The sequence below is a fragment of the Embiotoca jacksoni genome, unplaced genomic scaffold (assembly GCF_022577435.1).
Source record: "Embiotoca jacksoni isolate LCO1_2020_lvr unplaced genomic scaffold, fEmbJac1.0.p SCAF_17, whole genome shotgun sequence".
NCBI lineage: Eukaryota > Metazoa > Chordata > Actinopteri > Embiotocidae > Embiotoca > Embiotoca jacksoni.
In genome coordinates, this window is record NW_027185307.1 from 9,613,104 (window position 1) to 9,626,686 (window position 13,583).

Here is a 13,583-nt window from a genome sequence, read left to right on the forward strand (position 1 = left end):
AATCCAACCTAATCTAATGTTGAGCAGATTTTACGTTGATCTGACTAAATAAGATTAAAAAAAAAAAAAAATGACAGTCTACATCATGAAAGAGCGTTGAAAATCACATTGGAATACAATTTGAACTGCTTACTGCGTCTGACTAAATGCAGTTTGGTTTATTTCTTAAGTTACTGGTTGTTTCACAGTCCAGACCACAAATATTTGGATATTTACACTTTTTTATTCAGGTGTAATTCTTTGGCCTATTCAATTTAATAATAATAATAATTAAAAAAAAAAAAAAAGGTGTTGAAGTAAGTCTAAGCTTTAGTTTGACTAGGTTTACATTTAATTTGCAATGTCTGCGGGAGATACAGCCCAACTCAGCAGCCAGAGTTTGGGGTGAGATTTGTGCTCCTTCGACAAAGTAATTTGCCATATTGTACTTATCCTGCTGTATAGTTCACACACACTTCTTTCAATACCGGCATAAGCCGACTCAAACTAAACCTGAAACTTTAATGTAATATCCATTATTTTAATTCTGAATCAAATGTGCTAAATAACAAAGCCTCAAGAACATAAAATGTGTCCAAATACTTACGGTTTGGACTGGTTTTAACAACCACTGATTCTGAAGAGGTTCAGCTATGAACTGTCGCCCTCATTGATAATTTAATCCTATTTTACTTCTCATATTGATCAGATAATCTTACATACTAATGCACATTGATCCTCAAATCCCATCGGTTATTTATGTCTGCCATGTCAGTGACTTATTATTTATGACAGCTGACCATGATCAAGGGTCACTGGCACAGATGCACAGGGTACAGGCAGGGACTATTGTCTAACGGTGTGTCTTAGCTCACATACACCTGCCATTTAGAGCACATCAGTGTGTTCACACTGACAAGTTTGGCAACATAGGAGCACCCAGATGGTGTATTCATATACACATGGATGCCACAATGGCCACTTTAGCCAGGTCTGTAATAAAATACAAGTCAACAGGGGGAGCTGCCGATTTCTCAAATAAAAACCATAATAACGTTACAATTCCCAATAGATCTATTGTGTTGTATTTATATCCCAGGGTTTATTATCTCTGTGGAGTTCAAAATAAAGTTTTCTTTCCAGGTACTTTGAATCTTGAGTTAGGCTATAATCTCAACTAGACAATCAAGAGACGACGGTGTATCAATGTTAGGATTATATAGACTTTGTGTATATCTCTATGTTCCTAACAGTAAAAAAAAATCGGGCGTAAAACACGTCCATGTGGAGGAAGGGGCGTGGCCACCAACCTGTTCTCTCAAACAGAAGGTGAGGAAACAGCTGCTGCTTCTGTGATAACAATGTAAGTCGTTCACGTCCACGCAAAAGTGCTGATTTATCACTATGCACCACTCTACTCTGTTGGATAGTTGCCACCATTATGTTTCTTGTGTTCGTAACATAAGGGGGCACGAAAACGTTTATTTCGAAGTTAAATGAGCCGACAAAGCCGGCAGATATTGTGGCGGGAGGGGGAGGAGGAGGAGGAGGAGGAGGAGATGTGAATTTAGGCCAGAAGTTCGCATTTATTTTTTTAACCAGACTGTGTTTTGGCTCAGTTTTTATTTGTCCAGACCAAAATAATTCTGCATTAAGGTTGTAACTTTGCTCCATATCAGAGCTCAGGAAGGATTTGATCTCCATTGGATTATATTTACTGTACAAACAAATTTCTTCCTCAGTCAGATTGCTGCAGAAGAGCAAGATGTAGCTTAAAGTTGGAGAATATGATGTGCGTGTTTCTCTACTATACAAACACCAAACTCATTCATTCACTTGGTTTCTCCAACCAGCATGCTTTTAAATTCTTTATGGGATTTGTGCTGGCAGCACTGGTAGTGGACTAGTTCCTCCTTAAAGACCCCTCACTTTACTGTCCTCACATGCTGCAGGAATAAATGGCGATTTGTCCTCACACAGCAATCAGACAAAGTGACCATTAGTCCAAGACAGATCAGCATCTTTAAGCGAATAAACAAGTCATTATTCATCTGTAACGACTTGGAATAAAGATAGGCTGGCAATCCAGTGATGTGATGTGTGTACCCCCCGTGTCAGCTTTCTGCAAAGCACTATAGCTGTGAGTAGAAAGGGCACAATAATTGGTATGTAGAGAAACAGGGATTTCAGCTAGCAAACATATTTTTCCACCCTCACATTTACTTTCCATTCACCTTTTTCCTCTCTCTTAGAGTGAGTTTCTATTTCCTCAAATTCAACTTCATCGGCCTTTCTCAGGTTATTTATCATGATTGATAACTGAAGTGTGTCAAAGAAGGTTTGTTATGCCTAATATCAATCACAAATGAAGGTCCTTGTTTACAATGTCTAGTTCATTTAGGTAGGTAGGTAGGTAGGTATTTACTTGATTAATCCCCGAGGGGAAATTTTTTTCGCGACAGCAGCAGAGTATTTAACAGAGTATAGTATTATATAGCATAAGTATTCATAGCTATGGTATTAAGAAATTAATTTAGGATGTAAGTTGCAACATTCGAGTGTCAAAAACAGTCATTATTTGCTTCAGGGATTTATAGATTTTAAGGGACACATTTTCTATGTTTAAAATGTTGATAAATGATTAATCAGATTAATCCACCTCCAACATAAAGTATTTTCTCTGTGTTTGTGAGGCCTTCCTGTAGCCTACTTGTGCATATTACCTTACATTAAACATTGAGAAGTCTCTCCCAGAGACAAGCTGCCGAGAGCTCTCCCAGGCCTCTGAATCATTCAGATGAGTACTGCACGCCATGCTGGTAGAACACTCCTTAGGACAAGGATGCAATACTGGACTTACACTCAGCATAAGTGCATGTGGTATGCATGCAAAATGTCTATATATGCACATATACACTACACACAGACGTGCACGTGCAGGTTGTTTGTGTCCGTTTGAGTCCGTGTTGTAAAATGGGTTTGTGTCTAATTCTCTCCCCATGATACCTGACTAAAACCTCCTACCCGCTGATATGTCATTCATTTTCTTGGACACAGTAAACTGCAAGATGACTATATTACTTATAAAGTGTCAATTCCACGCAAGTTTGTTTTTGGGTATCACACCGATAGGATGCTGTAGTTGTGTATTGTTTTGAACCAGGCAGTGGTGTACAATATGTCGACAGCATTTTTAATTGTTAGAAATTGGCAACAGCGCTTCTCTATTTGCTCCCTTGTGTATTTCATTACTGCCCTTCTCTATCACATGACACATATCTTAGCTTTTCTTCAGTTTTACAGTATAGCTAATGCTTGTTTGTTTCATGGCAGAAATGCATTTCTGATTGTTACAGCTTGACAAACATCACTAACATTAGTTGTAATTGTGCTCCATACACTCTTCCCACAGTGGACCATGCCAGCTAGGACCCTGGAACAAGTACGCCTAGATGGAACAGAGCCTTCATTACAACCTATGACAAGTCAAATTGTCGGTGGCAAAAAAGGTCAGTACCCTGTACAGAAAAATCGAGCAATAAAAATATTCAATGAAATTATAATGAAGAAGGACCAGACAATCGTAATCATTATTATTGTTTATGTTATTTTTTTAAAAATTCATTTATATAACATGGGTTTATTTGTTGAGTTGGGGGGTCTTTGGCCTGTAGGATAAAGGTTAAAAGTACTTACAGAGACGCTGCAGTGTTTGGAGTGTAAAAGTGTTCTGGGGAGCTTGTGCTTAGACAGCTTAATAACAGTTAGGACCACTCCCTGTTGATTACTAAAGTAACAAAAGAGCACAGGCGGTAATCCAAGGGGTTTAGTATGGTACACACAAACAGTAACATGTGCGCACACACACACACACACACACACACACACACACACACACACACACACACACACACACACTCACATATACACACACTATAGCTTAGTTTTATCCGGAGCTGGAAGACCCTCAATCCTGAAACAACCTGACTAATAGGACCCCCAGTGGTGAAGATGATGAAGAAGCCCAGTGTGCACGTGCGTGTGTGCACGTGCGTGTGCGCATGTGTGTGTGTGTGTGTGTGTGTGTGTGTGTGTGTGTGTGTGTGTGTGTGTGTGTGTGTGCCGGTGCGTGCGCATGTGTGTATGCGTGCCGGTGCGTGCGCATGTGTGTGTGTGTGTGTGCCGGTGCGTGCGCGTGTGTGCGCATTTGTTCCTGACCAACAGAACAAGCTGGTTTTGTTTGTACGGTATAAATGACCAATGATGGCTGATCAGCCATAACTTTGCCTTGTTTGCATTATTTATCTTTAACAGTGTTTGCATGTGTCCTGCTGATTTATAGTCCACCGATTACACATCGTTGTACTGGCTGAAAAGACTCTAAAAGAAACATGGGGACATATCTCATTGTTCTCGAAAGAGCTATATATTTACACAAACACACCTCATATTAATACAGAGTAAATCAACGCTGTGTGTAGGTTGCACTTTCAATTATGGCTACACCACAGTCGGTTGATAGCAGGTTGTTTTTTTTATCACCTGCTAAAGAAAGAACACCTGTTGACTGATAGTTTGTGTCAGCTAGTATTTATATACGCAGTGAACCAAGGTTTAGAGAATTAAATGTGGCACGTAAAGGTGTTGCGCCGACACAACAAAGGGAATATCATACACTGAGACTTTTGCACAGATGTTTTAATTTGTAAAACCCTATAATTGTATTCAAGCTGTTTTTAGGAACCTGGTAGCTTTATTTCCAAAGTAAAATGGAGAGCTTTAGCCTAGATAGGCACAATGTATTTTTATGGTGTCTAATTGGCAGGTTTTTTTTTTTATCTTGATGTATTGACTTCATCTTAATCCTATATTAATCAATGTGAACAGTGGAATGATCAAAGAGGAGATCACGACTATTGAGATAGTTATATTTATCATTAGCACGAGTGGCATGCTCATGATAATCAGATAATTAAAGTTGGATGATAAGGACAGAAGCTTTTTTTTAAATCAAGATAACTAAATCATGATGTCAAGACAGTGGAATACTTTACAGAATGAACAGCTGCTATTTGCTCCTCCCTACTTCAGCGACAAAACATAAACAAATGGATTCCTTTACCTTGAAATTAGTTGCATCTCTAGGAAACTTTGCAGAGGTAAATTACTTTTTTTTTTTTTTTTTTCAGTTTTAAGTTAACACAGACATTTGCTCCATAATTTTATTCTAATGATTTCATATATTAACATTTTTACATTCAGCAGCTTATCGTTTTGATCAAATAACATTCATCTATCCATATACCCATCCTTTAATGTTTTCCCCTGCCACACAAACACATACACACCCACGCGCTTTTTAAAGAAATACCAATATTTGCATCCCGAGGCTCTTTGTGAGTAGAGTATCAAGAGTTTAAAAAGACCTTCAGCAGCAACACTGCAAAGGATGCACACACTCTGCATACACGCACACACAGACGAGCCATATTATTAGACAACACGGTGTGAGATACAGAGAGAAAATGTCCTCTAACTGTCCCACTTAGTGCTGAGCTTCACTCAGGGGGCTGAAATGGGAACCCTAGTTAAGACGGGGGGGATGGGTAGGTCGGGGTGGGATAATAGGGTGTGGGCTTATTCTCTTGCATGTGTACATGTCTGTCTTCATTTTCACAGTAGAAACGAACAATTAGGCTGTGAAGAGCGCACACGTTAGAAGCACTAAAATGACAAAAACCCGCTCCATATCCATAAAGACCACAGTTCTTGATACGTAGGGGGTTACCATCTTAGTTTTATTAGGCCTCACAGTTTATAGCACTTTGTATTTAGAGTAGGCTATAATTAAACCCTGTTGCTTTCCCACCAACTCCATTGAAATGCAGCACTGTTAAATGCATTATTTATACTGCAAGATTTACAATAATGGTGTTTATTGTTGATATATACTCATACTGCTACGTCACACTGCTTGCTTTAATAATTTACTGATGTTTAAAAGGCTTAACCAGCATAATGATGTACATTCCCACCCTAAGAGCTAAGCGAAATCCTTTGTCTCATTATGTGATAACTGAACCTACTCATCAGTCTCCACCAGCCATCTGCTGCTCAGAGTCAGCTACAAGTCCATCCAGCAGCCAGCTGACCTGCTGCAATGTCTGCAGGGCATTCTGCCTGAGTATCTGATGTACCTGAAAACCTGCACACTGGATGACTGGCTGGGTGACTGACTAGTGGGGTGAGAGGACAGATAATCTTTCTTATTGGGGGAGAACATAAGGAAGATATGATTCAGTGCTTCTCTCCGGGGAAGCCCTCAAAATGTGTTTGTGTGGGTGTGAGCATGTCTGTAGATCTGTGGGTGTGTGTGTTGCCTTGGGCTCATGAATGCAGACATTGTTTGATAGCACTGGGGTGGAAGAGGAGAGCCTGTGCCAACAACTACTGAAGAGGAGGAGGAGGAAGCGAGAGCAAAGGAGAAGGGGAGGGAAGGAAGGAGGGGAGAGGAGAGGAGAGGAGAGGAGGTTCATAAGTGGGTCGGGGTATCGGGGAGATTCGTGGGGGGTTGGGAGGATAAAATAGGCAGGAAAAATGGCACCCATGGTAGCTCACGCTCAACATGGAAAACGGGGAACCTCTGGGTGAATCTAAAATGAAGACACCTATTTTGGGAGATACAAAATGAGCATCAACCTCCAGCAAAACCAGAAAGATGGGGAGCACCCATTTAAAATAGCTTTTCTGTTTTTATATTTAATTCTACCAAGCCTCAATTAAGTCCCATTTGAACATTTGCAGAAATGTATTTTATCAACGTAATGACACGCTATTTTATGTGCAGTATGTCGCGAGAAATGAAAACGAAAAGGAAAGGCAACAAGTTGAGGCTACACGCTGTCTTTTCCTCCAGTCAGTGAACAGTTAATTGTTCTACATGCCCACAGTAACTTTGCCGGTTATCAAGGTATGTGCTAACAGTATAGCTGGTGCGAAAAGAATGATTGCAATGTTGGCTGCATCGCACAACGACAAACACAAATCAATTTAGGACGACAGGAAGACAGTTAAAATGTGTTGCTATAGCTCTCAGACACCTGGCCATGTGTGTCCATATGGAGGAGGGCTCCAAGCCATATGGCCTATATGTCTAGCCCAAACTGTATTGATGGGTGTGTCTGCGCTGTGTGTGTGTGTGTGTGTGTGTGTGTGTGTGTGTGTGTGTGTGTGTGTGTGTGTGTGTGTGTGTGTCTGTTCTGGGGACCTAAATCCATAATACTGTGGGGACATAAGTCCCCATAATGTAAATTATAGTATTTTAGAATAAAGACTAGGTTGGGGTTAAGGTAAGACTCCAGGGAATTAATGTAAGTCAATGTAATGTCCGCGAAAGGGATGGAAACATGATTGTATTATTGTATGATTGTGTGTGTGTGTGTGTGTGTGTGTGTGTGTGTGTGTGTGTGTGTGTGTGTATGTATATATATATATATATATATATATATATATATAGACAACGGCACTGAGATATTTTTCTAAATCCATATCCCAGCTTAAGCCCACTTGTACTGTTAATCAGCAGGTCTTGTATTTGAATCCCCTGATACCCTTATTATTGTTTACTTTGAGCTTTTCCACACTCACACAGTGTTGGGTGAGGTGAGTAATGCTGACATGAAATTGTAATGTCAAGCTGCTGTTTAGCCATATCTGTGACATGACTTAAGATGATGCAGTAAGACACAGCCACAAAAAAAACTTTCATAAACCAAAGTTTTGCACCTCGGTAGTCTGCGTTCACTTGTTGGATTTCCCCCATCTTCACGGCTCATTCTGTACAGACACAAACGAAGGTCAAATCCAAGCAAGTATGCGAGCTGTCTACATACTGTATTTCGCCATTGCACCCAGTCTCATGACCCGCTGCGAAAGCTCACATAAACATATTGAACTCATGTCTAATCCGTAATAATGCATCAGTGGGCGTGTATGTCGGCTTATTTGGCGAACACCCCAGTAGATATACAGTACAAACAAATAGACACGCACACTGAGATAGAAGCGGGGTGAGTTGTGAGCTTGTGAGGTGATGAGCAGTGAAAAGAAAAGAGCTAACGGTGCGTCTGTGACAGGCAAGGTGGAGGAAGAGAGGAGGAAGAGGATGGGGGAGGGAGTGGAGGACAGACTCTGGCGCCCCGCCAACGTTGACGAAAGCTGCTTAGCCCACCCAGTTGCCATGGATACAGTGAGGAGCAGCACCCAGCATGTGTGTGCCTGTGTGTGAGAGAGAGAGAGAGAGAGAGAAAAAAGAGAGGGAGGGGAGGGGAAGGGAGGGAGGCAGAGAAAACCAGCAGGCAGGCGTTGGAGCAAGTCAGAGTGGGAGTGAAAGAGCACCAGGCAGCAGGGTGGAGGGAGAGAGAGAAAGAGAGAGGCCGGAGAGAGAGGATAGAAAGGCAGCTCCAGAGCTCGAGGGAGACCATAGAGTCGGGAAGCGGTAGGGTGCCAGATAATGGAGGTGCACTCGGAGTGTGTGGAGCCTCCTGTGGCCCCTCAGTGTGACCCTCAGCCTGCAGGGAAGATCAACAAAGCTGCCTTCAAACTCTTTGGAAAGCGACGCACTGGTTCTGGAATGGCCAGCTTCTTCTCCTTCAGGAACAAAGGGGCCGCAAACAGCGGAAACAACGGGAATTCTGACAATGGGAATTCTTTGAATGGAAACAGCTCAGTGGCATCGGTGGAGCTGGTGAGGAGCAAAACCCATGATGGACTAAGGAGCTCCAACAACGATGCTGACGGACAGAGAGGGGAGGGGCTTAGTAGCCTGGAGGTGGGGCCGGTGAGATCTCTGAGCAAATCGCTGAGTTTCTTCTCTCTTCTTCGACGTGGGAGTTTTCGGTCCAGTGAAAATGGAGGGGCAGCACTTGTCAGAAAAGGGAGGGGCCTGAAGGGCTTTTTTACCAGCATGCGATGGAGACGTAAAGAAAAAACAAACGAGGGTGACGGGGAAGAGGTGGAGGGTAAGAAGGTGAAGGACGTGGATATTGCAGAGTCTGAAAAGGTAACGGACATTACTCTCACCCTTGAACCACCTCCGCATCACCACCAAGAGGACTGTGTGACTGCAGAAGCAGGACTTAACGTCCAAGTAGCAGAGACTCCCACCACTGGTGTTACCATGACACCCCCACACTGTGTTGTCATGCCAGGGCCATCTGGTGTGCCAGACTCCCCCTTTCCTTACACACCCACTGACTCGCCACTGCGCCCTCCCAACCAAAAAGCCAAAGCTTCAATTTCCAGCCTCACCCCCTCTCTCGCTACACCCCCTCTGGACCGCTGCAGCACAGGCGACCCACCCTCCGAGCCTTCGGTGGACAGACTCTGCTCTCTACTCTTCACTGACGTCACATCGCTCAAGAGCTTTGATTCTCTGACAGGCTGTGGTGACATTATTGCTGACGCAGACGAGGAAGGGCCAGTGGGTAATGGGGGCAGTGGCACCAGCAGCAGCAGCAGTGGGGGCGGAGGGGGGAGTGCGGGGGCGGGTATCGGGAGAGCTGTTAGTATCACATGTCGTGGCTCCCCGTCTAAACCCCCTGTACCTTCCCAGTTGACCCAGCCCATGTTCTCTGTCTCCCAAAGCTCAGGGCCTGCTTCCCTCCCAGCCCGAACCAGGGCACCTCCGCCACCGCAGCAGCACCCAGCCGGTAGTGGTGTGGTGGCCTACATGGGCGGAGGGGAAGAAATGGCAAGTCCAGAAGGAGTGGACGATGCAGACATGCAGGGCCTCTGGCACATGTTGCCTTCTACAGGAGACAACTCCCCTGCATTGCCTCGATCGCATCAATCTTCGTCCACTACCCCCATTTCCACTTATCCCCCTCGCACCAACTCAGCCAGCAGCCACCTTCCCTCAGCCTCCAGGAGTGCAGACAGAAAGGTACCCCAGGTAAAGACACTGGGACTCAGCAAGATTCCAGTGGTTGGTGGAGCAGGAAGCCGGGCAGCTAAACCCCCCCTTCCTCACGCTCACGGTCGTCATCCTACATCACCTGGTGAAAAAGAACCTCTCAGTGATGAGGGCTACTGGGACACGCCCTCAGCAACGCCGACAGCAACACCTGATGAAAGTGGGCTGCAGCGCAACCAGAAGATGGCCCTATCACGAGACAGTTGCTCTGGAGACCACTTGTACGACCTCTACAATGATCCTGAAGAAGAGGAAGAGGAAGATGATCGAAACAGTACTCCCTCTCCATCCACTGAATACAAAGTAAGCCCCACCTCCCAAGCAACCACTCCTTCCCCCTCCTCTTCTTCCTCCTTCCGATCAATGAAAGGCAGCACCAGTCTTCCTCGAGAATCCAAGATCCCGGTTAGTACCAAACCGTCCCCACCTCCCCATTCTGTAAGCCAGTCAGCCCTGTCGTCTGTCCTAGAGGCTGAATCCCCTCCACCAAAGACCCAAGCGCCTCCGCCAGCTCGCACCAGAATCCCAGTATCCAAGGTGCCAGTTCGTCGTCCGGGAAGCAAATCTGGCAGCACAACCGGAGGAGATGCCCACAAGAAGTAGTTCCTGTCACATGGGTGATTCTCTCCCACTAAACTTTTGGACTTGAGTGCACATCACTCGAGTGTTGTTTATGCTGAGCCAAAAGCTTTCCCAGACCAAGAAAAATGTTGAGCTGCAGAGTTAACAGCCTCTCAAATCTTAAAAGCTGTCATTCCTTAGGTTTTTTGGGGGGGCTTACGAGGAGCTAGACTAGAATAAGTGTTTTTGTTCACTTGAAAAAGTCACAAGGAGACTCCAAAAAGCCAGGTTAACATTTCACAGCTCTCATTGGAACTTTGGAGGTTTGACTACTGACAATCCGTAGACTCGCTATAGACGCATTCGCCTTGTAACTTCCTGGAAAAGTTGCTGACCTGCTGACAATTTAACACCCACTTTTACTGGGGGAAAAAAAGCAGAGCACCTTTTTACCTTTTGCATTTTTCTTATGGAGTTCCACGTGGCATAACTCAATCTGCTCATAAGGACCTAATCTTCTCAAAGTTAATTGTTATTATTATTGTTATTATTGTTATTATTATTATTATTATTATTATTATTATTATGTTATCTTGTCTAATCTGTAACAAATTACCTCCTAATCCTCTTATTTTAGAGCCAAAGTTAAACAAAAAAACCAGTTTGGATTTCACAGCCTCTAAAAGTCTGAAAGAGACTCAACACAGCCAATAATAACCCACCACTCTTTTTTTTGATTGGCTGTTGTGTGTGTTATTCACTTTTTGAAGATGGTCGTCTTCTGACCGCACACTGATTATAAAACTGTATGTGCAAATATACAAATAAACACCGAGATCTGAACCACTTTTGTTACTTACCTACTTTGCAGCTACAAAGCTGCCCTGCAGAAGGCCACACAGTATCTCATATTTTTGGAGGGGGAACACCTCCACTCTGTTGACTGGTTACTTTTTGTTATTGCGGCTGGACTAAGTTTGGCTTCGGCCTGTTGCATTTGGATCTCACTTGCACCCTACTGCATCGCCAGGAGTACATTCACAGGATGTCAAACTCTGGGATTTACAACTGTTTCGTTACCAATGGAAACCTGCAAAACTATCGCAATACTCTACCTGGAGGGAGCCCTTGCACTGATGTTTCATTACATCACAAACACACACTCAATGCCTGCATATACAAAAATCATACATACACGCATCTCTTGCTCTGTGCATGCAGTGCCACGCATCTGAGGAACAAAGGTCAGGGAATATCATCTGATGCTGAAGGATCTTAGACACACACACTGTTCAACCTTTGGCACGGTCTTTGTAGCTGCACTGGATAACTCTCCGCTCTAAGGACACGTGCGCAAATACATTTTTTTCTAGTTAGTACTTTCTTCTTCACTGGATTTCATACTGTTTTTATAGGCTGCTCTTTCCGAGATCATACTGCACGGATCTTAAAACTGTGATTGCACCAGCTTCCTAACACTCTGCTTTCTGTTCTTTACTAGCATACCGTACAGGTTGATGTGAGTGGATGACGAGCAGGCATCCGTTCTGTACGTCAGCCAGTTTTAGAGAGACGGAATATAATACGAGGCAAAGTTTGGGAACTAATGCTGAATTAGTTCTGGTTTTCACCCTTTTACTGGTTGTTGTACTAATAAACATTGTATAACGTAATTCGGGAAGCACCAGAGCTGTGTGTGAATCTGAATGTAGCCTGACATTGTTATAGATCATTGGACAGCATATATTTTCTTGTGTTGGTCTGTTTTTCTCTTTGTCCCTCTTTTTGTGGGGGAGAAACAAATGGTGGGTTTGACTGTTTTCGAAGTCCCCCGTGCTCTGAGAAATGAGGACAATCTACGACAGTGTGTGTAGCCTAGCAAAGCACCACTTGTTTTAAAAACGAAAGGGCTGTATTCCAGTCCTATAAGGCCTGTCAGTGATTCAGTGAGACAATTTACAGGGAGCAGATTGTTCCCTTCTTGGGATTATCATGGAATTTTCCCAGGAAAAGACACTGCCGATGTTTTCTCTTATCCTAACCACAAGGGAACCGGTGACACTTTGAGGGTCATTCTAGTTCATGATAGCTTTCCATCTCATTTAGAACGTAATGATTGATCCATGACACTGCTTCAGTTTCAGATGTCTTCTCAGCCTCCTGATGGTGTAGCGTAGGGCAGACCATGGAGTAACCTGATTCCAGATCTGCAGCAGGAACGTTTTTAGCACCTAAAGGTCACCGGAGAATGATCATGTCGCTTCATGTTTTCTCTGCCTTTTTTGTGCTCTTTGCTCTTTTGATTTAGTCAGTTTTAATCTTTCCTTTGTGTGCTGATTGACAAAGGAGTGATTAGATGAGAAAATATTGTGATGTAAGGTAGTTTTAGGGTGATACATATAGGCAACAATCTAAATAACAGAGAGAGAGGGAGAGAGAGATCATTTTTAGCAACAGCAGTGGTGATGCTAATTGACCAAATTATTTGCCTGAGGACTCCAATGAATTATACTTTTACTTCATGAATGGGAAACCACATAGTCACACCAATCACATTATCTTAATGCTAAGATTGATTAGTATAGGAAATTATGAACTGGACAAAGACTAATTATTATGCATCACAAGTTTAGCGGGTTGTGTTCATATACTACATCCTTCTCAGTTGATGTTGTTCTGTTCCACATGTCAAAGTTTGTGTGTCAGTAGAACTGCACTGTTTCTCATGTCTTCCAAGTATGACATGGTGAAAATTAAAGCTCATCCATTGCACCCCTGAGGCCTCCACATTGCCACCATACTCAGTTCATTGTATTGTTTGCAGGGCGATACTTCTCTTTTCCTTTTTTTATTATTAATCTGCACCTTCGTGTGATTATTTTCTGCAAAGACAATTGCATTGTTTTCCTTTTTTTTTTTTTTTTTTTTTTTTTTTCTTTTTTTTTGCTACCGTCTGTCTGTTTACAGTGTGAAATCCCTCCACTTTTCATTTTTGATGAATAAAACTGTATTTACGCTGATAGATGAGGTCCTGACTCTTTGTAACCACATTTATACAATCATTCATATA

The 13,583-nt window shown here is 43.0% G+C and overlaps 1 protein-coding gene across 1 annotated transcript; it reads left to right on the forward strand.

The window, feature by feature from the left end:
• Positions 1-8,368: 8,368 nt before the first annotated feature.
• On the forward strand, positions 8,369-11,356 carry amer2 (APC membrane recruitment protein 2). Its single transcript, XM_069151534.1, has one exon. The coding sequence runs from the start codon at positions 8,492-8,494 to the stop codon at positions 10,553-10,555; it is 2,064 nt and encodes a 687-aa protein (XP_069007635.1). The 5' UTR covers positions 8,369-8,491; the 3' UTR covers positions 10,556-11,356.
• Positions 11,357-13,583: the final 2,227 nt, after the last annotated feature.